Below are 27,442 nucleotides of genomic sequence, written 5' to 3'. Positions count from 1 at the left end.
GTTTTCGTTTTGAATGGTCTCTGGGCAGCAAAGTCCATTGTTCTGAAGTACATGGGCGTTTCTAGTCTCTTCAGACATCAGTTTGTTTTTCCTGTCAAAACACTGCAACCTTAGCTCACAATCTCTTCAACTTCTACTCAAGCACCATGTTCAATGCCAAGACGACATTGGTGTCTGTCAACTGGACCCCGGCGGACCCTGAATTCGTCAGCACCAGTCCCTTTTTCTGTCAATGAATTTTACCAATAATCCAGAGTCTGACATCCTTCACATTGCCCAACATCGTGCATCGTCTATCTCTCTATGAATGACCTCGCAAGTTTGCTGTGTCTGAAAAGCCGAAGAGAGTGGCAAAATTCTTCCCTGAAGGCCGTTGCGCATTCGGATTTGGACTTGTCTGTCATGTTGCACAATGACCAAGAAGTTCTCAATTGGAAACTCGGAAGTGGGCGAGGGCTGATGTGAGCCAGTCTCGGGCCAGTGGCCGTTGAAGGCTGCGATGAACAGGAACAATGGGCGTTCAACAGTGACAAAAACTCCACCAAAAGAGGTACTTCTTTGGAGATGTTGAAGCCACCTTCCGTCTCTTCAGATCCAAATACAGCAGTCCAGTCCTTCCTCATCACAGTGCTCCTTCCTCTTCACTCACAGTTGAGGTTGGCGTGGTGACCGAGAGCCCCATCGGATCCACAGCGCTAACTCAAATTGCGGGGGTGGAATCCGGGGAAAGCGTCAAAAGTGGAGACCAATTCCCCTGAGGCTCCACCAGACTAGCTCCTGCCCTGCGACGGTAAGGGTCCCCGAATTGTTCTTTCCTGTTTTAAACAACAGAGATTCAGATGTCGATATCGCTTTCCTCAATTACCAAAATGTGTTGGTTAATTTGGTGTCTCGCTGTGTCAGCGTCTGCAACGAATACTCACCATTATTTGTGCGACAAATCTCCCCACACTCACGAATGCAAACTTGTTGCTCCCCCAGCCACACCACACACGTGCACCAGACCACTCCTCGCTCCGTGGTGTCATTCGATATCAAAGAACCGGACGACGGAACTCACAGACGGGCTGCTGTGATACAAAAGTGACGTCCAGCCACAGGCCATGATTGGTGTTTGGATATTGACTGCCACTCTTACCCCGCTCAGTTCTGGGTTACACCATGCCTCAGCCAGACGGTTCCGTGTCTCGATATCCCGTTGAACGGAGGGAAGGGAGTGGAAAAACTGCAAGAGACGATATGCAGAGGTGGAAGGCGGCTTCCTGTCTGGACCGTCCACTTTCCTGCAAGGCAAACCGGGGAGGGGAAAGTGACACGACAGGAGGTCAAGGCTTGGGCATTTCCCCCCCCAAAGGTGGCGTCGAGTTAGGACACTGAGTGGAAAAGGGGGAGAAAACCACCGCCAGAGTTGCAGAAGACTAACAAGCAGTAACAATACCTGCTGCTTTCTGTTGTGGTTCCCATTTCTGCCACATAAAGGGGACTCCCGTCCCTCCCACTTAGATATATCTCTGCCTCTTCTCCTCTTCTTGTGCCACCGGCAGAGAACACTCTTCCTCCTTTCACGGATTTGTCCAGATACACGAGCACATTACAGCCTACAACACTCGAAGCGTGCAGCATCAACTGCTGGTCAGGCAAAGAACACTCAACCACAAGTAGAGGTACGTCTGTGATTCATTCCGTCTAGTCACTCGTCGAATATCATCTTTAGATGACAAGACTTCAGATGTGGTTGGGTCATCAACAGCCACTATCTCGTCAATTAATCAGCCACTGTATCACTTGATCATCACTTTGGATTTCCCCATCGACTGCATCTTCTTTCCATCATCACACGCAACATCACTCCTTCGTCTTCCCTCAAACACCAGATCCCACCATCCCTCAACTATAACCACAACCTACTAACCAAACCACAGCATTTCCACTCAAACAAACCAAACTCCCAAAACAAACCACCAAAATGCCCGTCCGCATCCCCGCCGCCGGCATGACCGAGTACATCTGCTTCGGCGCCGCCGGAGTCGGAACCCTCGCCCCTCTCGCCATGGGCATCCCAGGCGCCGAAGAGCGCGTGGCCCGCCAGACCTCCAAGTGGGCCCCCAGATGGCAGCGCAACATCAACTTCTTCAAGAACCCCGTCGAGCGCGGCGTGCAGCGCATCACGCCCTCGGTTGCTCGCACGGTCCAGCGCGTTGAGCACAAACTGCCCCTTGAGCGAGCGGCTGTTGCTACTGGCAACGGTGCGCGGAGGAGCATGAAGGGGTTGGAGAAGGTCAAGAAGAATTGGACTATGGAGTGAACACTCACACAGGACAACGTCTCATGGACAGGATTAGGCGAGGAAGAATAAGGATAGCATGGCATAGCTGGAGTTTGGAATGGACGCTCGTTTTTGGGCATGGAAAGGTTATCGGAAAGGTTATGGATCATGGGTTATGGACTGGGAACGGCGAATGATGTCTGATTTTATTGCACGGATAACGACAATAAGGGTTGATGTTGGCGGCCGGAGCACGTTACCCTTTGCGCTGAACGACAACAACAACCTCATATCGAAGGTAGCAGCAGTAGTGGCCCAATGAAGAACATTGAGTAAAACACCAACCTACATTTACTGTACACAGTCAAATTATGTTATCCTCGAGTTACTCCATGATTAAGAGTGGACCTCCGTCACTCTGGCCCGATAAAGCTACTGCCCAAGTGACCTTCCCGTCCCATATACTTCGGTATCATATCTCCATTCAAGGAACCCTTCACCCACCCGGCAAGTGTTGGAAGGGGAACATAGCCGAAGTTGTTACTAGTACTTCAGCAAGGATATGGACCTGCCCACCTTACCTTACCATGCCGAGCAACTGGGCGCGACAAAAACAACTTGGTAACCTGCAAGCTGTACAAGATACTGATTATACAGATAATTCCGGGTTCTCGATGGCGGATATGAGGTTATCAGGGCGGATTACGGTCAACGTACTATCTCATATCTTACAGAAGATCACGTTGTATCTCGAGTAAAATATGAAGCTGCGGTGACAGCATATATATCTTTTCCCTCCGTCCACCACCAACACCCCAGCGAGAGACAAAGCTATGTAGTGCCACGGGTATTACCCTGACGATATCCTTCTCGTCAAGCACTGTTGGGTGATATGCTAGTGTAGGTAGGTAGGTAGGTAGGTAGGTAGGTAGGTAGGTAGGTAGGTAGGTAGGTAGGTAGGTAGTGATGGTCGTTCCATCGGATAGGTGGCTCGGTGCTCGTAGTGAGGTTCTAGGTAGGGAGGGGAGCGTTGAGTAACCAATGTTAACTTTGCTGGCATTTATCTTGAGCTTCTGGTATTTCTGTCGATGTCTTTTGTGCTGCATTTGTGGAAGACGATGGCAGCGTCGTTAGGAGATGGCCCGATGACTGATCTGGGGAAGTTAAATAAAAGGCATATGAAAAAACATAAAAAAAGAACATGAAAGTGAAAGAGTAGGAGATGGCGCGATGACCGGTTTGGTGAAGTTTGAATAAAAAGACGTAAAAAAGAAACATCAAAAGTGAAAAGAGCCCGACATGGACAGAAGTTTGAAGACCATCAAAGTTATCCATCGCTCTTGGCTACATGACGAGAGGACGGATGACCATCGTACACTAATCAGATAGAACTGGATACGTACCAAAGCCGCCGAATACCGTGGCAGCGATGATCAACCAGACTCCAGTCGCAAAAACCTATAAAGCCCAGCTGCCACCCCCAAGAAGACATGGGCTCTGTCGTCTTTTCCCATCCCTCTCACGCCATCCCGAGTCCCGATAGCCTGTCGTCGCCTGTCGTCGCCTGTCGTCGCCTGTTGCCCACCAGGCCCATCAATCACCTTTCCCATGTAGACCAGCCAACGAGCCAAAGTATCTACCGGACAGTCTCTTCCCCACGCGTACCGGCCCCTCCTTCGATCACCCGGATGTCGTGAACAATCCCGACTTTCCCGGAGACTGCCGGCAACCAGACCGATAGGGTCGGGCGTGTCGGGGTACCGCCCAGCCGGTAAAGAAGTGGAGTACAACTTCTAACAAGTCTAACAAAGGCCGGACCGAGAGCCGCCGAGTGCCGGTCGGGAGTCCGGGGTTTGTACTTGGGGGCGGATGTACACTTGGTGTAGAGCAGTAACAGCGCTATCTACGCTAACGAAGACCTCCGTTTTGGGGAGTTTAGGGTTTTGAGATGTGACGATGTCTTGGCCTACCGCGCGCGCCTAGAGATGTTTTTGGGGAACCTACCACGCTTGCATATTGCGACATAAGACGCTATGTACAGTATAGTCATGAATGAATGATCAGCCTTGCAAAGATGCCGATGGACGTCTCCTTCGGTGATCGGTCGGATTCGGAAAGATTTGGGTTGGGGATGGAGATGGACATGGAGATGGGATCGCAGCAGAGCGTGATTCTCGGGCCGCTCCCAGAGAAAAATTCACTGTCAGTGCCGTGGCTTGACTGGATCCAGTTGCGGTCGTGGGTGTCATGCCCGACCTCCATAGGTGCCTTCGAAGGGTCTTTGAAGATTCTGTGTGTTCAATTCGTGAAATCCTTCGGTATCTTCTCCGAGCTGGTCTAGAGTTTGGACCGTTGTAAGACGTCGAATCAGGTATGTATGCCGCAACAGAATGACTCTACTCCATGACTGCCAGCTATGTCTAGCAACGCCGACAGAAGACACATACAGAGTCCGCGTACCCAACTATAAACACTTGTACATTACGGCGGCGTCAAGTTGATGTCCAACTTCAGTATCACCATCCTGATAGAGCATCGACAAGATCTCCTGGGAAGGGGCCAAAAGGGTTCTTCAGAAGTTCAGGGTCCGGATCCAATTCAGGGGGTAAACCGACATGGACTCCACCTTGTCTTTCCGCTGTCAAAGAGCGAAGACGGAATTGCCGTCCTTGGTTGTCCACTTCTAAGGAAGAACCAGACTTCAAAATTGTTGACTAGACATCATACTGAAGAATCGGTGATACCGTCAGTTGTTCGTCCATTCGCGGATTGTACCCAAAATGGTCAGTTTAGTTATGATGAGCATAACCACTCCCTTCCCGGCCCAAACACAGATTTTACCAGGGTCCAGGAGTACGCGGAGATTTCTCTTGTGGTCGTGTGTTCCGGTGCCCTGCGCTGGTGTGTCCAGGTTGGCACTGATCGGAGCCGGGATTCTGCTACTCGTTTCTGATCTAGCTAACAATCATACCGCTGGATTGTGTGGGAAGATGTTAGCCGCTAGAGGTGTCACTAACACCAACCTAACAGCCTCTGTGAACACCAACCCCGTTGATTGGGGAGTGTCTCTGCCCTGCCCGTCTCGCCACCAAAGACTTTTTGCGTCATAGGCCAGCGATCAAATAACCGAGTCGAGTCGAGCCTGGCAGGCCTGGCAAGCCTGGAAAGGCGGTTGGGCGGCTGGTTTGGACAGGGAGGACACGCGAGAAAGCGACTGCCTTGGAGTAAGCGAGAGGCAGCCCGATTTCAAGAAGATGGCATCATGTTGTTGAAGTTATACAGATGGTGATGAACTCATCCGCGGATTTTATGCGAATGCCAAGTAAACCGGTAATTGCGAACGACGATACCTTTCAGCGTCGTTGGACCTGGCTGGAAAGAAAAGGCTGGTGAGGGAGGCATAACAATGGGATAACAATAACTCCCTAGGGAGTCGCAAATTCGCATTCGTACGGTATGCCGATTGATCCGGGTCCTTCAATGCCCCCAGTCACCTTTAGTTGGCGCCGCCGCTTCGTTTGTTTCGCGCGAACGAGGTGTTGCAAGTCACAAGTCGCAACTGGCGTAAAAATCCCGGGCTCCGTCGCGAACCCGTCTCAGTCCGTCGGTCTGCGGTCTGGTGTTCACCAAAAAAAGATCGTTATTTGGGTGTTCCCGTCGTCATTGGTGGTCTCTGTGAAATTCCCACAACTGAATCTCCAATTCCGGTTGCCTGCCGTCGGACTCGTCCAACTACCCACTTTGCCAGCCCACAGCCCGCCCCGGCGCCCACTGCCACTGCAAACTGCACTGCACCTTTTGTTGGCTGCACAAGCACAAACACTTTGCCGCCATCACATTGGATTTGATCCGCTCTTTCAGCTGCTGCAACCTCACATCCGCCAGCCGCCGCAAATCAAGACCCCTTTTTTGCTTGTCTGTCGGCATCATCATCATCCATCGTCATCTTCAATTGCCCTTTCCTTTTTCCATTGTGGCTTTTCTTTGGTTTCGCGATATACACCACAACTAGAGTCTTTTAACGACTACACTCTCCGTACATACAAAATCAAATCAATAATCATGTCGCGAGGTCTACTACCACGACTTCGGTTTCCCCGGCCGAGGGTAAGTCTTTTCGCAATTCTCATTCCCAGAGCCTCCCTACACACTGCCTCTCGCAACAGCAACAGCATCACTAAACCCTACGTGACAACAGACCTTCTTCGGCTTCATGTCCCTCCAAACCGGCACCGAGCTAATCGCGCTCTCGCTCGTCTTCAACCGCATAACCGGCATCTACGGCATCCTAGCCATTTTCACAGGCTTCCCGCTTTCCTTCCTACAAATCAGTCTCTACCTGCTCTCGCTCCTAGTCGTCGGTCTCCTAGCCTACCTAATCCCGCACATCCGCCAACAGTCGCCCTTCCAATGTCTCGCCCTCGCCTTTTTGTATGCCATCGACACCCTCCTCAACTTCGCCTACGTCACTTTCTTCGCCACGACCTGGTACCTCAGCCAGTTCCACGACCCCCAGGGCCCCGCCAGCAAGGGCGATATCCCTGAGAGCGCGAGCCCGTCCAACGGTGAGGGGTACGAGCATGATGATGCGCAGAAGAATCAGATCAATAAGGCGGTGGGCGTGCAGGAGTCTGCGGCGAGCATGTGTCTTGTTATTGGATTCACGATTATCAGGATTTACTTTGCGTTGGTGGTTTGCGCGTATGCGAGGGCCGTGGTGCAGAGGTATGTGGATATGAATAGCGGGTGGGCTGGTGGACCGCTTGGTTCGGGCGAGGCGGATGATGATAATGGCAAGGAGGAGGGACATGCGCCGGATCCGTTTGTGGAGGGCGCGCCGCTGGGTGAGGGGTGGCAGGGCAAGATGGGTAGGGTGATGGTTAACTTTGGAAAGGGGTATTGGCTGGGTGGCAGGAAGGAGGATGAGGAGTGGGCGAGGGAGATTGGGGGGAGGTTGAGGGGTGGTGGTTCGAGGTATTCGAGGGTATGAGTGGCGCCCAGAAGTTGAAAAGGTTCTGTTTGGGACCTTGAGACGTTCACACACCGAAGACTCGCCGGCATAGCGAGCAATCATCCAGCATACGACACAGCATGCATGGCATAGACGAGGTGTTGGCCGCGAGAGCGAAGAGAACCATCCTCACGGCGCATTGCTTTTGAAGAGGAGGATATTTACTGCGGAAGGGCCTTTTCAAAGGGGGAGACTAATCTTCCCCTCGAGCGACTGGCTCCCTGTACATTGAGACGGACATTTTTTCTGGATTTTGACTGTACTTGCATCGCATCTGTACAACCACCTACTGTGGACGACTGGGGCACCATATCCGCGATCCTATCATCTACCTTTCATGGGGCTCCAAAGGGGATATAACGGCGCAAAGTCATTTGGGGGCCAGGGGGAACAAGTTGGTTATATCTAGACCATCAATCAGCACCAGGACCAGCGCGGAGAGAGATATTGGACGACGTAATGATAATAATGGAAGGGTTAGTCATTTGGAAGATCTATAACTGATAACATAGGCTCAGACACATATTGTACTGTACTTGATAAGACGAGAAGTGGAGAGCAGGGCAGTAATGACACCATAGGTCAAAATCCATATATCCATGTTTTGGTGAGTCTTCCTTTAAATATCCGCAGGGCTCAGCCTTGTAATTGCTGCCCCCATTCTTGGAGATGTCTTGGTCATGCCTTGTCTCGCTTACACCCTCCCACTCAACATGCCCACCTCCCCCATCTTGTTGACCCCGCGGGGTGTTCACACCCATTCCGTGAAACCGGACCACGGACGAGGTTGTCAAGGCGAAGAAACAGCAGGAGATGGAATAGTGGGGGATATCTACATAGCCTAGCGCCAGTGAAGAAATAGTTCGGGATGTTATAGGGTTAAACAAATAGACTCGGGGGATGTTCGGGAAGAGCCAAAGGATTCCTGTTGATATGTCATCCAACCCTTCAAACCATCTCAAAAATTGTTTCCGTGATGCCCATGCGTCTATCTGTCTGCCTCTACACCCCAGGAATAGAGTCATGCTGCACACTCCCTAGCTTCGTCCGATATTCGACTAGATCTGAGACCATGTGGATATCAAAGATAAGACGGGAAGCTGTTTACCCGGAACCCCTGGATCGTACGAACGAACTGACCAGACATCGGATGGAGAAGTTTGTCTCTTCTCAACGGTTTGGTTTCTCTTGGGTCTCTCTGCCTTCCCGAGTACCCCCGTGGCGAGGTCGGCAGCAGGACTTTGTTAGTGCGGTACCTCTGGATACCCTTCGGCGGCATGCGGATCGGAGGCCGGAGAGGTGTGACACTCTCTTTCTCACAAAGGCGAGTTGAAAATTCAGACCATCCCATTCGTCAGAGTCATTAGCAAGAGGCAACTTGGTAGACTTGGTGAGGGTAGATTTATACAAAGGACCGGCCAAAGTGGGTGCCCCTTCGACTTCGAATCAAGCTAGGCCGATCACGCAATCGCTCCAGCCTAGCAGCGCAGCCATTCATGTGCCGGCATCACCACAAGTGGACTGCGGGGCCGGGCGCCGATGTAGGCACTTCCGTTGCACCTACCTATCCACTGTAAAATGTGTAGGGGATTGTTTAGCTCAGGTAGCTGTTGCTAGGTTGTTAGTGAGTTATAGCAGCACCTCAGCACCCACGCATTACCAATTACATAAGTGTGCACCTCCACGTCCTGAGGTGAGGTGTGGTTGTCCCGCTTCCCGCCGCCCATTGCGACATCCAAACTTTTTGAGACGACTTTGTTCCCTCCGCCGCCGCTCGGTTCTTGATAAAGTTGGAGGGTTCTGCTCTTCTTGTCTTCTCGGAGCAAAAAAAAAGGAAAAAGGAACTGAAGAAGAGAGAGAGAGAAGTGTGAATCATCGATACATTCCATCCATTCATCCATATCCATCCCTCAGTCATACCACCACTTCTTCCTCTTTTCTCAGTTGTGGTTGCTTGTTTCCTCTTCTTTCTTCTTTTCTTTTCTTTTCTACCCATTGATACCTCCTTCCCTCCTCCCCCAGACTCCAGCCGTCACCAGACTCCACGATGGCTTCCACACAACAGATCAAGACGCCCCAAGAGGCTGGTGAGTGATCATTGCTTCCCTTGTCCCTCCTGTGTTCCCGTTCCCGAGTTCCTCCCCCAAGCAGAGATCCTGTCCCCTGCGATTTCCCCTCCAGCAGCTCCCAGTTCAGCGCTGTAATTCGGTCCAACCCCGGATTCAGAGCGCACACGGCGCAATGCTGTGTCTCAGCTGCCATTGCCCCGCTACATCCCCGTGCTTTCCAATTGCGCAATCGGCAAGGGAATGTCTCAACACCATGAACGATATCACGAGATTTGGAAACAAACATGGGGCGAAACTGGAAATAAAAAACAATGACTAATATGTGACGCAAAACACAGTCGCCAGAATCGCATACTTGGCCTCCGATGTCGTCGTCTCGGTGCAGCCCTCGCTTGCTACCGAGTCCGACTTCTCGGCCACTCTCAAGAGCCTCGCCTCTTCCAGGACACAAAGCCTCGTGTCCAAGGCCTCCGATGCCGTCACCGAGATCATCCCCGTCAGACACAACAACGACCCTCTTCTCTCAGTATTCACACCCATCCGCTCCGGCCGTCTGGTCTCGGTAACAACCACCTCCGAGATCCTCCTCCCCAGCATCGCCCACCTTTACAAGCTCGCCCAGCTACCAGTCGTCCTCCACGTTGCTCTGGGCCCCAAGAGCCTCCCAGACTACACCGCCATCACCTCGATAAGGAATTCCGGCTGGACGTTCCTCCAGTCCAACTCGCTCCAGGAGGCTCAGGATTTGGCCCTCACTGCTCACTCTCTCGCCGTCCACTCCGGCAAGGGTGTTATTCACTTCTTCGACCCCAGCTCCAGCGCTTCCGAGCAGCCCATTGCCACTGAGGATATCAGCCTTGTTCAGGAGATTCTCAACCTCGACAATGTCCGCCGCTTCCAGTCCGCCCACATCTCGGGCTCTTCCATCTACGCCAACGACGGCCGCGTAGCCGTTGCGCCTGAGCAGTCCGAGCCTGTGGCTCCCAGCCAGACCGTCCTTGACGCCCGCGAAGTCGAGGCCGCTACTGCTGCTGCCACCGATTCTCTTGCCCCCGCCCAGGACGGCGCCGATGAGTCCACCCAGACCAGCCAGCAGCAGAGCGAGGCCAGCGAGGCCAGCGCAACCCCCAGCGCTTCCGTCGCCACCACCATCGAGGCGCAAGCCCCTCTCGTCACCTCCGAGCACATCTACCAGTACGTCACCAAAATCTGGTCCAAGCTCAACGAGCTCGCTGGCAGGCAATACAACGCTTTCGAGTACTCCGGTCCTTCCAACGCCGAGAACGCCCTCTTCGTTTTCGGCTCCGGCTCCCCCCTCTTCGCCCAGGCCATTGCCCAGGCTCAGTCTGACGACAGCTTCACCAAGGCCGGTGTTCTGACTGCCCGTCTCTACCGCCCCTGGTTGGGCGCTAAGCTCCTCGAGGCCATTCCCAAGTCCGTTAAGCGCGTAGCCGTCCTTGAGCAGGTCTCGAGGAAAACTACCAAGTGGGGTCCTCTCCTGATCGATGTCCTTACCTCGGTCAAGAGCGGTCCTGGCGGTGTCGAAATCATTGTTGGCCACCAGCTTGGCTACATCTCTCAGGAGACCGTTGTCCAGGCTCTCCGCGGTATCTTCCAGAACCTCACCTCCGAGAAGCCCGTTCAGAACCTCGAGGTTGGTGAGCGCGAGGCTCCCAAGGAGGCTTCCGACTACGGTCTTGAGAAGCCCAAGCTTGAGACTGCCTACACCAAGATCCTCGACCAGCTTTTCGGTGAGCGTGCCTACATCGCCAACTCTATCGAGAAGGACAACGCCGGCGTTTCCAACACCATCTCCGCCACTCCCGAGTACGGTTTCGGTGCCCTCCTCGCCCGTAAGGAGCGCAAGCAGAAGTTCGTCTCTGAGGTCAAGGAGGCTGCCAGCAACGGCCAGTTCTCTTCTGATGCTCCCAAGCAGGCTCTCGCCAAGTGGGTTGCCAACGCTGAGGACTCCAAGAAGGTCGAGGAGGTTGCCTCCGAGGCTGTTTCCAAGCTCTCCGAGGATGGCTCTGACCTCTCCAAGTCTCTCCTCGAGTACAAGCAGTTCTTCCGCAAGCAGTCCCTCTGGCTCGTCGGCTCTGATGCCTGGTCCTACGATCTTGGCAACTCCGGTGTCCACCACGTCCTTGCTTCCGGCGAGAACGTCAACCTGCTCATCATTGACTCCACCCCCTACTCTGAGCGTGCCGCTGCCGATGCCAACCGCCGCAAGAAGGACATTGGCCTCTATGCCATGAACTTCGGTAACGCCTACGTTGCCTCCACCGCTGTCTACAGTTCCTACACTCAGGTCCTCCAGGCTATGGACGAGGCTGACAAGTTCAACGGTCCCTCCGTCATCCTTGCTTACCTCCCCTACTTCGGCGAACACGACTCTGCTCTTACTGTCCTCCAGGAGACCAAGAAGGCTGTTGATATCGGCTACTGGCCCCTTTACCGCTGGAACCCCGAGAACGAGAAGAAGGGCGAGTCCAACTTCTCTCTAGACTCCGAGCGCATCAAGAAGGAGCTCAAGGAGTTCCTCGACCGCGACAACCACCTTACCCAGCTTATGAAGAAGGAGCCTTCGTTCGGTGCTGTCCTTTCCGAGGACTTTGGCACTGAGATCCGTGCCCAGCAGAAGCGCAAGGCCAAGGATGCTTACAACCAGTTGCTGGAAGGCCTGTTTGGTGCTCCCCTTACCATCCTCTACGCTTCCGACAACGGCAACGCCATCTCCCTCTCCAAGCGCCTGGGTAACCGTGGCCGTGCCCGTGGTCTCAAGACCACTGTCATGTCTATGGAGGACTACCCCGTCGAGGACCTCGCCACCGAGGAGAACATTGTGTTCATCACCTCCACCGCCGGTCAGGGTGAGTTCCCCCAGAACGGTCTTTCGTTCTGGCATGCCGTCAAGGACAACACTTCCCTTGATCTCGCCAACGTCCGCTACTCGGTCTTCGGTCTCGGTGACAGCCACTACTGGCCCCGCAAGGAGGACAAGATCTATTACAACAAGCCCGCCAAGGACTTGGACCGCGTCCTTGCCAACTTTGGTGCTAAGCCTTTGGCTCCCATTGGTCTCGGTGATGACCAGGATCCTGATGGTTTCCAGACTGGTTACTCCGAGTGGGAGCCCAAGCTCTGGGAGGCTCTCGGCGTTGCCAACGTCGATGGCCTTCCTGAGGAGCCTGCCCCGAGGACCAACGAGGACATCAAGATCGAGTCCAACTACCTCCGTGGTACTATCGTGCAGGGCTTGAACGACACTTCCACTCTCGCCATCTCTGCCGACGACCAGCAGCTCACCAAGTTCCACGGTACTTACATGCAGGATGACCGTGATATCCGTGATGAGCGCAAGGCCCAGGGTCTCGAGCCCGCCTACTCCTTCATGATTCGTTGCAGACTGCCCGGTGGTGTCTCTACCGCCAAGCAGTGGGTCCAGATGGACGACATCGCCAACGAGCTCGGCAACGAGACCATGAAGCTCACCACCCGTCAGACTTTCCAGTTCCACGGTGTCGTCAAGAGCAAGCTCAAGCCCGCCATGCAGGCCATCAACCGCGCTCTCATGACCACCATTGCCGCTTGCGGTGATGTCAACCGTAACGTCATGTGCAGCCCTCTCCCCGCTCACTCCAAGTACCACCGCGAGGTCTTTGAGTGCTCCAAGCGCATCAGCGACCACTTGCTCCCCAACACCACCGCTTACCACGAGATCTGGTTGACCGATGATGATGGTGCCAAGACCCAGGTTGGCGGCAACGCCGTCCAGGACTTTGAGCCTCTCTATGGCCCTACCTACCTGCCCCGCAAGTTCAAGATCTCCATTGCCATTCCTCCCCACAACGATGTCGATGTCTACGCCCACGATATCGGTCTGATCGCTATCAAGAACGAGGACGGCAGCCTTGCTGGTTTCAACCTGCTCGCCGGTGGTGGTATGGGTGCCACTCACAACAACAAAAAGACCTACCCCCAGACTGGTCGCACCCTCGGCTTCGTCACCGCTGCCGATGTGCACATTGCCTGCGAGAAGGTCATGCTTGTCCAGCGCGACTTTGGTGACCGCAAGAACCGCAAGCACGCCCGTCTTAAGTACACCATTGACGACATGGGCGTCGAGGTGTTCAAGGGCAAGGTTGAGGAGTACTGGGGCCAGAAGTTCGAGGAGGCCCGTTCTTTCCACTTCGACTCCAACGTTGACACTTTCGGCTGGCAGAAGGACGAGACCGGTCTCAACCACTTCACCATGTTCATCGAGAACGGCCGTATCGAGGACACCGCCGAGTTCCAGATGAAGACTGGTCTCCGCGAGATCGCCAAGGTGCACAAGGGCGAGTTCCGTCTCACTCCTAACCAGCACTTGGTCCTCTCCAACGTCGCCGACGAAGACAAGCCCGAGCTTGAGAAGCTTCTTGCCCAGTACAAGCTCGACAACCTGCACTACTCTGCTCTGCGTCTCTCTTCCTCCGCCTGCGTCGCCTTCCCCACTTGCGGTCTCGCCATGGCTGAGTCCGAGCGTTACCTCCCCGTCCTCATCACCAAGCTCGAGGGCGTCCTCGAGGAGGTCGGTCTCAAGCAGGACAGCATCGTCATGCGCATGACCGGTTGCCCCAACGGTTGCGCGCGTCCCTGGTTGGCGGAAGTCGCTTTCGTCGGCAAGGCCTACGGTGCTTACAACATGTACCTTGGTGGTGGTTATCACGGCCAGCGCCTCAATAAGCTGTACAGGAGCAGCATTAAGGAGGAGGAGATTCTGACTATTATGAAGGGTCTCCTGAGGAGGTACGCTAAGGAGCGTGAGGAGGGCGAGAGGTTCGGTGATTGGACTATTCGTGCGGGTATCATTAAGGCGACTACGGATGGAATGAACTTCCATGAGGGGGTGAGTACACAATTATTTGAATGCTGACGCGATTTGTGGATAATTTACTGACTGATTCTGTATAATAGGTTGCTGAGGAAGAGGGTGATGAGGAGTAAACTGGCTCCGACCACGACGAAGATTTAACGGTCCCTGAAAGAGAAACAGATGCATATTGGGGCGTCGAAAATTACTTGGTACTTGGTGCATGCAGTTTTTGTTTATTGGTTTTTTATGTTGTCTCTGTATATACCTCTTGATATCTCGATGCATTGGTTTTGAAGTTTGTTGACATGGACTTGATGGTTGATTCGAGGTGAAGTTGGGGTGAGATGGGAGTTGCAACTGAATGTTTACTTTGACGTCACTCACGTTACTTGACCCTGGGAGATATGCCAGGGACCGAAAGACGGGGAGTTGCGATGGCACATAGCACATGGCATTGCTTGCTTGCTTGCTTGTGCTTGGTGCGTTGTACACGCGCGTGCGTTCGAGACCAGGCCAGGCACGGATGGAAGCACGCGCCAGAAGCACAGAAGTGATGAACTGTTCATTTAGAAACGGCGGGGAATCTGGGGATTCTCAGGAACTGCAAGGAACAGGAACTGCAAAACGCTGACGAAAGTGGAAGACCAACAAAACCGTTCGAAATGCCAAGCAAGCGTTCCTGAAGTTCCTGAACCGCAAGCCTGCAACTTCTATTCTGGTAACCAGCCAATAGGATGCTTGGAAGAGAGGGGCAGTGCCTTGTCGCCCTGTTTGGGGTTCCTGTGTTGTGGTTGGTTGCCCAGTGACCGACTGGTTGAGGACGAACGGCCCGGGACAGCAGTGATGGGATCGAGAACCTGAAATCGACAATATTTCTGAAGAGAGGGTGAAGAGTCTGAAGAATCTGAGTTCACGGTCGCAACAGAAATATTGTGGACGGCGATATCAACATACTCGACCAGCCTTCAAATCTTCAACTTTCAGAAAAACAACAAACACCCCAAGCTGAGGCTGCTGGGCACCCCTCTTCAACAGCTGTTACCCCTGCGCATCAACAAGCATCTGCAGTCTTCTTCTCCCCACTGGCAGAATCCATTGGTAGCCAATTGCTGGTCGCATTTATCCAGCCATTTCCACCATTTCCAGCCTACCAGTGGCTGTTGACAAGCATCCGCCTGCGCAACCCGACCTTCTGCTCTGGGGTCGGCAACTCAAGCGAAAGACCTCGATTGGATTGGCGCCGCCGCTTCTCCAACTTCACCACACGAGTGAGTGAGCCCAGCCACCAGAATTGTGGACAGTGGTTGCTTGCTCCCTCCGCGCCGTCTCTTTCTGGTTTCATGGGGGATTGCGCAACAACGGGGAACGACAGGAGTACGACAGACAGACCTGACTTTTTTTAATGTTTTCACCGCATTCAACTACAAGAAAAAAAGGAGGGTCCATCTTTCTTACGAACAAACGAATTGATACCCCTTGAACTTTGTAGTTCACCGCGTGTTAGCAGGTCAGTACCTAGCCGGAGCAGCAGCCAGCAGCAGCCCCACGATTGAACGACATGAACCCCCCGTTTCCACACTTTTCTCCATTCCATGTTCCTCAGTGGGTGACTAGGTGGAGGAGAGGGCCCTGACGGTCACGGTGGACGACTGGACCCGACAGCCGCGATCGATCTAGTGCTAACTGACGCGCAGTAGTCTGGTCGACATTTGACTTCCAAAGGCTTTCTATCCAAACGACACTTCATTGTCACTTCACCGCATTGCTTGCTTGCTTGCTGTTCAGTCACGTCACGTCAGTCTGTCAGCCTTGTCAGTCAGGTACCAGTGTCAATCGATCGTACTAGAACGACGGGAGAGGGGCCGCGTACCCTTACGATTTACACAAGTGACATAGTGGTTGTATACCTACACTCCGCTACTGCTACTCACAAGCCAGGTCCATCCATTGTATCCATCGGATCGAGATCCAGGACAGGACAAGTCAACAAGTCTCACCACCCGACACAATGGCCGGGTTTGGCCGCAACACCACCGGCGGCGGCTTCGGCGGCGGCAGTGGCAGCGGGAGCGGATCCGGTACCGGTAGCGACAGTCACTCCTCATCGTTGCTTCCACCACCAGACCCTCGATATATGCTTCCACAATACGACGAAGCCGACGACCCCGATGTCGATGCCGCACCCACTGGTCAGGGCGTCCGCCTGTTGATGAATCTAGACAACAGCTCGTACATATCTGTATCAGAGATCACCAGCCAGAGTTCACATAGAGATAATGTCAGACCGTATGTCATGCCCCTCTTCTCATTGCCGCCCCTCCATACCAGTACTTCTTCAACCCAGACACCTACCCGAACCCAAAGTCCTCCCTTCCATTCCAACACCAGTTCCCAAACAAAACAAAGTCAAGATCATGAGCAAGATGCCGTGGTCAACATCCCATCTTCCCCTCCCACTTCCATGTCCTGGTCAGTACCCAAAGAGGGACCAGAGAATCAAGAAGACGAAAAAAAGAGACCAGACCTGGAGACATCCGAGCATAAAGACCCCGAAAACGACTCCGACATGGGAAAGGTCGTCAAGTTTGCACCCGCGCCAGAGATTCTGGGAAGCGATGACCCTCAACACGTACCTCACTACCCTCCACCATACAGTCCCTTTCGACCCGAGGAACAAGAGCAATTCGTTTTGCGACAGCAGCAGCGGCAACAACAACAAGCAGGGACACAACAAGGAGAATCTCAGCTACGGGGAGGAGGAAAGTTGCAGAAGAGAATGTGGCTAGGTCAAGTGAAGCCTCTTAGACTATCTGCGCCTCCACCTGCTCTGGCCTTGCCGACAATTCCGGAGGGGACATCCCCGCGACGAGCGTCGCTCCGTGAGGCGCGCAAAAAGCAAGAAAACAAGCCCCGGGTGCTCAGTAACATTACCGAGGAAGCGGACTCGCAAAGATCACTTACACCACCACCCTCTGTTCACTTTGGATCACCGAAAAGACGAAACTCGGAGACAGCAGAACGCTCACATCTTAACAGCAGCCGGTTACGACGAGCTTATGAGCCCTCAATCGACGCCCGCACCTATGAACCATCACTAGATACCCGAACATACGAACCCTCGATTAGCGATCGACGACACATGTACGAACCCTCCATCGACGAACGATCATCGATCATGGACCCTCCACGCATTCCACCACCCGACGGCGGATCCTACGTTTCTTCCTACATGGGCACCGAGAGCATGGTTTCGGGACACGGCAGACCATGGAGTCCCGTATCGACAGCCGATTATCGAGTTCCGCCACAAGGACGGTACGAGCCTTCGGAGATTGATGGTCATCCCCGGCCAGGGACACCTTCGAGTTATGCAGGGAATGCCCGACGACCACTTCCGGCGGCACCAGCAGCGCCTTTACAGTATAACAGCCCCAGTCGCGCAACGAACCATCATCCACGGCACGGATTCCATGGAGGAGGAGGATATGCGGACGATGTGACAGTTAGCATGGGACCGGACGACGACCGCACAGATATATTTGGACCGGAAACCGATCTCAGTGAATCGCGGCACCTCAACGACGCGTACGGGTTCCGATCATCACAGATAACACTCAGCGAGGACCCCCATGGCACCCACGCCCGTTCCCGATACGACGACGAAGACGATGTCAGCACTACTTATTCTTCGAATACCGGCACCAGCGCATCAGGGGTTGACAAGTTCGAGCCCTACGGCCCCATCCCGGAAGAAGGCAAGCACGAGCGCCGCGGCGTTCGGCCCCCGCAGGTGTCGAGGAAGGAAGTCCAGCTCATCAATGGCGAGCTCGTCCTGGAGTGCAAGATCCCGACTATATTGTATTCGTTTCTGCCCCGGAGGGACGAGGTCGAGTTTACGCACATGCGATACACGGCTGTTACTTGCGACCCTGACGATTTTGTCTCGCGGGGGTACAAGTTGCGCCAGAATATCGGTCGGACAGCCAGGGAGACGGAGCTGTTCATCTGTGTGACGATGTACAACGAGGACGAGTACGGGTTTACGCGGACGATGCACGCAGTCATGAAGAACATCTCGCATTTCTGTTCGCGCAACAAGTCGCGAACGTGGGGCGCGGACGGGTGGCAGAAGATTGTGGTTTGCGTGGTTTCGGACGGCCGAGAGAAAATTCACCCCCGGACATTGGACGCTCTCGCGGCCATGGGCGTCTACCAACACGGAATCGCCAAGAACTTTGTCAACCAGAAGGCGGTGCAGGCGCACGTGTACGAGTACACCACGCAGGTGTCTCTGGATTCGGACCTCAAGTTCAAGGGAGCCGAGAAAGGGATAGTGCCCTGCCAGATGATTTTCTGCTTGAAGGAGAAGAACCAGAAGAAACTCAACTCGCACCGATGGTTCTTCAACGCGTTCGGCAAGGCCTTGAACCCCAACGTGTGTATCCTGTTGGATGTCGGCACACGCCCGGGAGGCACAAGTCTTTACCACCTCTGGAAAGCCTTCGACACGGATTCCAACGTCGCGGGAGCCTGCGGGGAGATCAAGGCGATGAAGGGACGGTTCGGCGGGAATTTGCTCAACCCTCTGGTGGCTAGTCAGAACTTTGAGTACAAGATGAGCAATATCCTGGATAAACCGCTCGAGTCGGTGTTTGGGTACATTACCGTGTTGCCCGGAGCGTTGTCGGCGTATCGGTATCATGCGCTGCAGAATGATGAGACGACGGGGCATGGACCGCTGAGTCAGTATTTCAAGGGCGAGACGTTACATGGGCAGCATGCGGATGTGTTTACGGCGAATATGTACTTGGCGGAAGACAGGATTTTGTGTTGGGAGTTGGTGGCGAAACGCGGGGAGAGGTGGGTGTTGAAGTATGTCAAGGGGTGTACGGGTGAGACGGACGTGCCTGGTGAGTTGCCCGTTGACCCCTTTTGTGACATAAGATGAGATGCTAACGAGTGTAGACACCGTCCCGGAGTTCGTCTCCCAACGTCGTCGCTGGCTCAACGGCGCCTTCTTCGCGGCCGTCTACTCGCTCGTGCACTTTCGACAAATCTGGAAAACCGACCACACCTTCCTGCGCAAAGCCTTGCTTCACGTCGAATTCCTCTACCAACTCCTACAACTCCTCTTCACCTATTTCTCTCTCGCCAACTTCTACCTCGCCTTTTACTTCATCGCCGGCGGTCTGACCGACCCGCACGTCGACCCCTTCAACTCCGACGGGCACGTAGCCCGCATCATCTTCAACATCCTCCGCTACGTCTGCGTCCTCCTAATCTGCACGCAATTCATCATGTCCCTCGGAAACCGTCCGCAGGGCGCCAAGAGGATGTACCTAGCCTCAATGATAATCTACGCCGTGATAATGGTCTACACCACATTCGCAACAATCTTCATCGTCGTTCGCCAAATCAAACCCAAAGACTCCGACAAAGACGACCCGGACCTTTACTTGGGAAACAACGTCTTCACCAACTTGATCGTCTCCGTGGCTAGTACCCTCGGTCTCTACTTCCTCATGTCCTTTCTCTACCTCGACCCGTGGCACATGTTCACCTCCGCCATCCAATACTTTGTTCTTTTGCCCTCCTACATCTGCACCCTCCAGATCTACGCCTTCTGCAACACCCACGACGTAACGTGGGGAACAAAGGGAGACAACGTCATGCGCACCGACCTAGGCGGCGCAATAGGCAAGGGTTCCACCGTCGAGCTGGAAATGCCCTCTGAACAACTCGATATCGATAGCGGCTACGACGAGTGCCTCCGCAATCTCCGCGATAGGGTCGTCGTCCCCGAAACTCCCGTGTCGGAAGAACAGCTACAGCAAGATTATTACAAATCTGTAAGGACGTACATGGTCGTCACATGGATGGTGGCAAACGCTACGCTGGCCATGGCTGTCAGCGAGGCGTATGCTGACAGTGATATTGGTGATAATTTCTATTTGAGATTTATTTTGTGGGCTGTGGCTGGCTTGGCGCTTTTTAGAGCCCTTGGGAGCACGACGTTTGCGGTTATTAATCTTGTGAGTGCACTGGTGGAGGGACGGGTCAGACTGAGCCTGAATATGAAGGGGTTTAGGTGGATTAAGGAGAAGTGGGGGGATGCGGACGTTAGAGGGCGGTTTGAGGGGATTGGGGAGAGGGTTGGGGGGTTGGGGAGAAGATAAATGTGTGTTGGTTGGGTTGAGTGAGTGAGTGAGTGGCGGTCTGAGGATCTGAGAATCTGAGGGTCTATCACTCACTCATTGTTTGGTTGTTGTTCGCGGTTTGGCTTCGATTCTGTTTTTATGATGTTTACGCCTGAACGATCTCTTGGGCTTCAGTTGGACTTGAGTGGCAAGCGAGCGAGCTGCTGTTTATTTCTTGTTTTTTTCTTCTTCTTTCTTACGACATCTCACGACGATAACGAGATCTACGGATTATTGGGAAACGTTGGCGGTTGACGGTTGGCTGGCGGCTTGATGATCTTTTAACCTCGAGTTTGGTGAACCCAGCTCGATGGGTTTGTTTAGTTGATGATACCACATATGGATTTGTTTGGGAACGGGATTTGGTCAAGGGATACCAAAGGCTTGGTTGATACAGGACAACTACAAATGTTTATGTTTTGTTTACTTTATAGAGCCCACAAATGATCGGGATTTGATCTGCGGTTCTGATCAGCTTCATTATCCGCACTACGTACAGCATGTAGACAGTTGACAGTGTTAAGAGTACTATATAGTTCGCTGAGTGGACACCTACATACCTTACTTAGAGAGAACACTTTTACATCAGGAATTAAATTTTCGCAGTTTGTTGCCGAGAGTCAATGTGATGATTAATGACTGGCCTGGTTCGAAGGATATCCACAAACTCAAACCGCAGCTTTAAACGCTGGACAGCAATACACGAGACGATGATTGACAGAGCTACTGCCATAGATAAATCAAGGACTCAAACACACTAAGGTGCTTGACACTGTATGTTCCTGTATTTTATTTACAGCCGAGCCGAAAATAAACAAAAACACCCCATAACACCCCTTAACGCCTTTCCATAAGCTCATGAATCTTCGAGACAAAAGTATCCAGGTTCTGAGTCCCGCCTGCCTGTCATCACTCTAATCACTTTTACGTAGTTGTCGTCTCTTCACCTTCAGATCTGGGCGCTATCACATGAAAACAGATCAACACGGGTCCATCTGGTCTATGACTGATAAGATAAGGAAAGAGCCCACTGTAACTCGATCACCACAGTGACGACAGCGCCAACCTCGAATTTGTTTTCTTCCCCGAATCTTTCTTTCTGCATTGCATCTCACTGCATCACCAACTGCCAGGTCAGGCTTCCCGCTTGCGCCCATCCAGTTCTTTGCGCTCTCACCGATCCGCGACGACACGCGCGCCAGCCAATGCAAGCCTGCCTGGTGGCGTACACTTATTGCTTCTTTGAGCTTTTGTTTTGGTCTTTTCGTCGGCGCAAACCACCAAGGTTCCCAGTTGTCGCATCGCAGATTATCGCGCTTCCCTCCCTTCTTCTTTTTGTCCTACCTTCGACTAGACTTAACTTTCGATTTCCCGCTCAACGATACAATACCCGAAACCGAGATACCCAACAAGCAACAATATGAGCAACCAACAATCCCTCGTCGACTACCTAGTCGAACACGAGCCTAGCTTCAGGAAGTTCGTCTTTGCCCACCCAACTGATGTCGTCTGCCCTCTCTTATGGTCCCAGCTAACCCTCCCTTCCCACTCAGAGCCCGTCTCCCAGCCCTCTACTCTGACTTCACGACCCTCCGCACTCTCAACCCCGATGGCTACCAGGCCAACATCTCCGCCTGGCGTTCCGCCCTTGCACACCTCGCCCGCTCCGGCCTTGCGCCCGCCCCGAAGGGTTCAACCCCGAACCTCCTCATCCTGAACTCCGATGAATCGCTCCTCCGCGCTCTAGAGTCCAAGAAATACGGCCGCCCACTAGCCCTAGGGACAGTAATTAGGGATGCGCTCTCCGCCAAAGACCTCATGCCACTGCACGACTTCCTCACCTCGCAAACAAGCATATACTACAAGCCCTGGCTGCCCTCACCCCTAGGAATTGCCGGTGGCGTAGCCGGCTGGGCCCTCAAACAACTCGGCGTCACAGACTGGCTCCAATCGCATAGCAGCTTACCCAAGGGCCAATTCGTGGTGATCGCCAACGTCGAAGAAGCCGGCAAGCAATTCGCCGCCACCACAGCTTCCGCCCTCACAGACTCGCGCTTCGCGCGCACCTGGTCCAAAGCGCACTTCTTGCAGACGTACAACGAACAAGTCCAGCTCGACCAAGGCAGCGAAGAAGCCCAAGCCAAACTTCTAACTGAAACCGACCTCGATGTCTTGTTAACGTTCCTCTCCCGCGACAAAGACGTGATTCTCTACGATGGACAGATTTTCAAGATCAAGGCTCCCTCTGATGACTCTTCTGCTCAACAACACGCCCAACAAATAACAAAAGAAGACACAACCATCGCCTCCATCAAAGAACTCATCTCCTCCCTCACGCACCAAACACACCTTCTAGCCGGGCGCATATCGGAACTAGACAGAACTGCCCGCAGCGCGGTCCAGAATAAAAACCGCATCGCTGCCTTGGCAGCTTTAAAGCAGAAGAAACTCGCCGAACAGACTTTGGAAGGACGATATGCTAGTCTGACGCAGTTAGAGGCAGTAGCGGCCAAGATCCAGGAAGCGAGCGATAGCGTGGCAATGGTGAAGATCATGGAGACTAGTACCAAGGTACTGGAGAGTCTGAATGAGCAAGTGGGAGGTGTGGATCGTGTTGAGAACTTGACGAACAAGCTGCGCGACCAAATGGCTGAGGTTGATGAGGTTAATACTATCCTTGCTGAGGCGGGTAGTAGTCAGGTGGGAGTGGATGAGGAGGAGATTGATGATGAACTGGAAGAGATGTTGGCTGAGGAGATGGGCAAGAAGGAGAAGGAGAGGGAAGAGAAGGAGGAGGAGAGGGAAAGGGAACGAGAGCAGGAACGGGAGGCGGAGGAGTTGAGGAGGAGGTTGGAGGCTATTGGGGGTGTGCCGGTTTCTGAACCGGGGAGGACACAGAATGCGAGAGAAAAGGAGATGGAGAGGTTGATGAAGGGTATGTCTATTGACGAGGAGTGATTTCTTCTATTGGGCGGGGTTTATAGAGAGAGGACATATACCTTTGTTTGTTAGCGAGTGCTAATACTTTTTTGTTTTTGGTAGATTACTAAATGCGAATTATACCAATATAACATACGGTCTTTACACCCTTCCCTCTCCACGGCTACGATAACGATTTCGACCACGACTGACGAATTACGATTGTTTACGATACGATACTGGATACCTCTGCGGTTTGAGGTTCGGACCATGATGAAAATTAAATTGTTGTTGCGACTTTGAGAAGGGGGAAGGGGGGGCATAAATGGGAACGAGCGAGGCAGGATCCTCGATCGATTCACGACCAGAGCATGATTTATGATTTTGTAGAAAAAGGCGTTCAAGGGGGCGTCAAGGGGCGCTTTTGCTTCAGTTGTAAAGAGAATACCTAGCAAGGTACCTAGTATCAAGCACGAAGCCATGTTCGATCGAGTCCTTGATTTTTCTACACCAACCAACCTAGGAACGTTCCAGGATATTAGCACCCACACCTCAAGATGAAGAGGCCACACAACATTAGGAATATGGTACCTCTAGATCACAACTGGCGGTTCTTTCAAGAGCCATCATTCATGGCCTCATCAAATTCCAGTAGGAGGTGGCGTTGAAAGAAAGGGCCATAGATAATGCAAGGGATGGTGCTTCCCCCTTTGTACATTTATCTAGCCACAAGAGTCTGTCTCAACGATCTATTGTATTCACAACACCATGATATCTTTCCCGTCCCAAGCAACAAAACTCCCAAACGCCAGCCAGCTAGCCCAACAATTTTCCAAATCCCACTTGAACAAATCCCATAAGCTTTTCACTTTTCTGTAACCACTCGCTTCTTAGAACTCCTCCACAGCGCAGTTAGGATGCAACACATAAACAATGTTGCCCTCTGCTCTCGCCGAGGTACCTTCTCCAGCGGTGCCTTCGTCGCCGACGATTCCTTGGCCGCGGATGGCCATTAGGATGTTGTCCTGTAACAATCAATGTCAGCCATCATCCACGCAAATCAAAACCAGTGTCGAACGAAGGAAGGGACAAAAAAACATACCTTGACCATCCTCTTCAAAACCTTCGTCACCAACCTCCTCTCCTCCAAATACTCCTCTTCCGTACCCATCTCCTCCTCCTTCTGCTCCAAATACCACTCAACCAGTTGCTCTCCCTCAATACCCTCTCCTGATCCTTGCGTCTCGTCTTCAGCGACCTTGGAGACGATCATGTTCACGATGGAAATATACTTGTCATACGAAATCGTCTGCCTCTCACGCGCTTGCGAGGCAGCAGCGGATGGTGCAGCAGAAGCTTGACGGGCATCATTACCACCAGCCATATCCACGTCACCGTCACCGTCCATATCAGCTTCCGGCACACGCGACGCAGCAGCGGCGGCCTGTTGAAGGGCGGCAGGGTCATCGGCGGGTGGTTCAGGGATGTCTTCCTCATCGTCAACTTCCACGTCGTCGTGCTCTACCGAAATGATAGATTGGCGAAGCAAGTGGAAGGCTTCATTGACAAACTCGGGCGTGATTTCCTCCACGCAGTTGGCCTTGGCGATGGCTTCCGACAAACGAATCATACTCTCCAGCTGACGGACGGTGATTCTGTAAGAATTCTTGCCGATGCCGCCCTGGGAATCATCGGCGCGGAGGTCCTTGTAGCGCTGCACGAGGATTTCTTTCGCTTCGTCGGTAAATTCCGGACGGAAGGTCCTTGCGAAGCGGATGTACCGCTGGAGCTGCTCGGTGGAGAATTCAGGCTCGATGGCTTGGTCGCGGTTCTGGTGGAGGCCGACGATGTGTTCTGCCAAATGACGGTCGACTTGCTCGTTGCATTCGTCTAGGATGACGAAGAACAAATCGAAACGGGACATGATGGGCGCCGACATGTTGATGTTGGCGCGCAGGGTGGTCTTGCGGTTGTAACGGCCACCGACGGGGTTGGCGGCGGCCAAAATCGACGTTCTGGCATTAAGCGTGGCCTGAATACCAGCCTTGGCGATGGAGATGGTCTGTTGTTCCATGGCTTCGTGGATGGCGACTTGGTCGGCGATGTCCATCTTGTCAAACTCATCGATACAGCAGATGCCGTTGTCGGCGAGCATGAGGGCACCGGCTTCGATGGTGAATTCACCGGTTTCTTCGTCCTTGACTACGGCGGCTGTGAGACCAGCGGCCGAAGAGGCCTTGCCGGAGGTGTAGACTGCTCGGGGAGCGAAGTTGACGACGTATTTGAGGAACTGGGATTTGGAGGTTGAGGGGTCGCCGACGATGCAGATGTTGATGTCGCCACGGAGGGCCATGCCTTCGGCGGTGGTTTTGCTGACACCGGACAAGAGCTGGAGAAGGAGACCCTTCTTGACGACTTCGTGGCCGTAGACTGTGGGTGCCAGAGACTGTACCAAGCGCGAGTAGATGTGGTCGCTGTGCACCATGGCACGGAGGTCTTCCATCTCAGCGGGTGTGTAGGAGCTTAGCAATGCTTCCTGGGCTTCCTTGATGGTCTCTGCTGTCTCTGCGGCCGCGCTGCTGTTGAGGGTCCCAACGATATCCATCAGCAGGGCATCGCCAGAAGCGCCAATCGCCGACACATCAGGCGTAACCATGCAAGCCAGGAACGCCAAACGGTATGTAAGATCGCGCACACCCAAGGCCTTGAGACCAGAAACACCGCTACCACCAGCATCCGCGCCCCGATCATCACGCACCGACACGTTCCTCACACCCGGCAGACCCAACTGACTGACATCGGGCACCACGATCAGCGCACCGGTAAAGATGCACTTCTCGCCAGCCTTTGCGCGATCCACCAGTTCACCACGCAGAATCACATCCATAGTTCTGGGCATGCTTCCCGTGGGAATCTCGCTACTGTTCTCTTGCACGCGCACCTTTTGCCAATCCACAAACGTGCTCTGCCTGATATCCAGCTGCCACGCCGTGCGGTTCTGGCACGTCAGGTTGGGACATTGCGTCGGTTCGGTATAACGGAAAGTCTGCTCGACATTGGGAACGACGGTGCGGCAGGCCTGGCAGACGAAAGTGGCCAGAGCCAGCTCGGGACGGACTTCCGAGGTACGGGTAACGGTGCCGCTAATCGCAAGAAGCTGGCCGACGTTTCGGGCGCGCATGGAGCGCACACGCGAGACGAGGGGCAGGTTGTAAAAGGCAATGGCGAAGAGCTTGTCGGTTTGTTGGTTGGGGTTCTTGATGCCAAAGTCGGACTGGCTGGCGTTGGCGCCTCGCGTGCTGGAAGCTGTCGTGGAGTGGGCGCTGGACGCGGTGGGCTGACGATGTTCGTTAAAGTATTGGGGTTCGTAGGCGGCGATTCGGCTGTGAAGGGCGGCTGTGAGGAAGGGAAGGAAGCGGTAGTACGAGTTTGTGATGGCCTCGGCGAGAGTACCGTCTTGCCACGAGGCGATGTGCTTGTAGTCGACATAGAAGGTGGATAACGAGTAGGTCTTCATGCCGTGGATCTGGGCGACGTAGTACTTGTCTGTCGTGACTGCGCTCGAGGTTGGTTGGCCGGACGATGTGGGTGTTTCGACGTAGCTGTGTCTGGGTTAGCGATCCCATACAACCAACTGGTCTCTGTAGTCATACCCGTCAATGAAGGCCTCAAAGGCTCTCTGGACCATAACACCAATTCTGTCTTGGACCTTGGGAATGTCGGCAATGTTCTGAGGTCTCGAGCGAACGGGGACCTGGTCGTCGGCGAAGCCTTCCTCTCCTTCATCTTCGCTGGCGGCTCCGAGACTTTCCGAGGGGGGCCCTCGTGGACGAGCTGAAGAGGAACTGGGTTGACCATTTCGCCCTCTGGGAGTAGCTCCTCCTTCCGACATGATGAAGCCAGCATCGCTGGAATGGGCCATTGGTGTTGCCATCTTGTGTATGTGTCTGTGGTCGTAATCTGGTGTTAAATTGGGCCACCTGGGTATCAAGGAAAAGTTGGTGGAGTTTGGAGGTTGCTGAGGTCAAGTATACTGGAAAGTATGGACAACCCAAGAGAACAAGGGATTCGTTAGTGGATGGAGGGGAAACGGTTCAGAGGGGAACTCCTCCCTGTCAAGAAAAC

At 53.5% G+C, this 27,442-nt stretch overlaps 6 protein-coding genes across 6 annotated transcripts; 5 read left to right on the top strand and 1 right to left on the bottom strand.

The window, feature by feature from the left end:
* Positions 1-1,966: 1,966 nt before the first annotated feature.
* SMAC4_07165 (uncharacterized protein) lies at positions 1,967-2,305 on the top strand (the record flags this gene model as incomplete). The annotated part of the gene is made up of 1 exon (XM_003347260.1): positions 1,967-2,305. One exon carries the CDS (start codon positions 1,967-1,969, stop codon positions 2,303-2,305), a length of 339 nt encoding a protein of 112 aa, XP_003347308.1.
* Positions 2,306-5,746: 3,441 nt separating this feature from the next.
* Positions 5,747-8,192, top strand: SMAC4_07164 (uncharacterized protein; the record flags this gene model as incomplete). The annotated part of the gene is made up of 2 exons (XM_003347259.2): positions 5,747-6,373; positions 6,465-8,192. 2 exons carry the CDS (start codon positions 5,747-5,749, stop codon positions 7,254-7,256), a joined length of 1,419 nt encoding a protein of 472 aa, XP_003347307.2. The 3' UTR covers positions 7,257-8,192.
* An 882-nt stretch (positions 8,193-9,074) lies between these two features.
* On the top strand, positions 9,075-14,492 carry SMAC4_07163 (uncharacterized protein). The gene is made up of 3 exons (XM_024655867.2): positions 9,075-9,364; positions 9,685-14,234; positions 14,303-14,492. The coding sequence occupies exons 1-3, from the start codon at positions 9,325-9,327 to the stop codon at positions 14,330-14,332; spliced, it is 4,620 nt and encodes a 1,539-aa protein (XP_024511689.1). The 5' UTR covers positions 9,075-9,324; the 3' UTR covers positions 14,333-14,492.
* Positions 14,493-15,274: 782 nt separating this feature from the next.
* On the top strand, positions 15,275-21,003 carry SMAC4_07162 (uncharacterized protein). Its single transcript, XM_066090578.1, has 3 exons — positions 15,275-15,708; positions 15,896-16,487; positions 17,238-21,003. The coding sequence occupies exons 2-3, from the start codon at positions 16,210-16,212 to the stop codon at positions 19,147-19,149; spliced, it is 2,190 nt and encodes a 729-aa protein (XP_065946356.1). The 5' UTR covers positions 15,275-15,708; positions 15,896-16,209; the 3' UTR covers positions 19,150-21,003.
* Positions 21,004-21,134: 131 nt separating this feature from the next.
* On the top strand, positions 21,135-23,780 carry SMAC4_07161 (uncharacterized protein). Its single transcript, XM_003347256.2, has 2 exons — positions 21,135-21,877; positions 21,952-23,780. Exons 1-2 carry the CDS (start codon positions 21,819-21,821, stop codon positions 23,354-23,356), a joined length of 1,464 nt encoding a protein of 487 aa, XP_003347304.1. The 5' UTR covers positions 21,135-21,818; the 3' UTR covers positions 23,357-23,780.
* An 8-nt stretch (positions 23,781-23,788) lies between these two features.
* On the bottom strand, positions 23,789-27,430 carry SMAC4_07160 (uncharacterized protein). Its single transcript, XM_003347255.2, has 3 exons — positions 26,971-27,430; positions 24,420-26,919; positions 23,789-24,342 (listed from the first exon to the last, which is right to left on the bottom strand). The coding sequence occupies exons 1-3, from the start codon at positions 27,249-27,251 to the stop codon at positions 24,208-24,210; spliced, it is 2,916 nt and encodes a 971-aa protein (XP_003347303.1). The 5' UTR covers positions 27,252-27,430; the 3' UTR covers positions 23,789-24,207.
* Positions 27,431-27,442: the final 12 nt, after the last annotated feature.

This window comes from Sordaria macrospora, chromosome 3, assembly GCF_033870435.1.
Source record: "Sordaria macrospora chromosome 3, complete sequence".
Taxonomy (NCBI): Eukaryota; Fungi; Ascomycota; class Sordariomycetes; order Sordariales; family Sordariaceae; genus Sordaria; species Sordaria macrospora.
Note: the sequence above shows the minus strand (reverse complement) of the source record. Positions and strands in the feature narration are given on the sequence as shown.

Excerpts from the sequence above, each read along its gene's own strand:
- SMAC4_07163 (XM_024655867.2), top strand. The coding sequence starts at position 9,325 with ATGGCTTCCACACAACAGATCAAGACGCCCCAAGAGGCTG. Across the intron at positions 9,365-9,684 it reads CAAGACGCCCCAAGAGGCTG|TCGCCAGAATCGCATACTTG; the intron begins GTGAGTGATCAT and ends CGCAAAACACAG. Across the intron at positions 14,235-14,302 it reads GAATGAACTTCCATGAGGGG|GTTGCTGAGGAAGAGGGTGA; the intron begins GTGAGTACACAA and ends TCTGTATAATAG.
- SMAC4_07162 (XM_066090578.1), top strand. The coding sequence starts at position 16,210 with ATGGCCGGGTTTGGCCGCAACACCACCGGCGGCGGCTTCGGCGGCGGC. Across the intron at positions 16,488-17,237 it reads CATAGAGATAATGTCAGACC|CAGCCGGTTACGACGAGCTT; the intron begins GTATGTCATGCC and ends ACATCTTAACAG.
- SMAC4_07161 (XM_003347256.2), top strand. The coding sequence starts at position 21,819 with ATGAGCAACCAACAATCCCTCGTCGACTACCTAGTCGAACACGAGCCT. Across the intron at positions 21,878-21,951 it reads CACGAGCCTAGCTTCAGGAA|AGCCCGTCTCCCAGCCCTCT; the intron begins GTTCGTCTTTGC and ends CTTCCCACTCAG.
- SMAC4_07160 (XM_003347255.2), bottom strand. The coding sequence starts at position 27,251 with ATGGCAACACCAATGGCCCATTCCAGCGATGCTGGCTTCATCATGTCG. Across the intron at positions 26,920-26,970 it reads TTTGAGGCCTTCATTGACGG|CTACGTCGAAACACCCACAT; the intron begins GTATGACTACAG and ends ACCCAGACACAG. Across the intron at positions 24,343-24,419 it reads TTTTGAAGAGGATGGTCAAG|GACAACATCCTAATGGCCAT; the intron begins GTATGTTTTTTT and ends TGATTGTTACAG.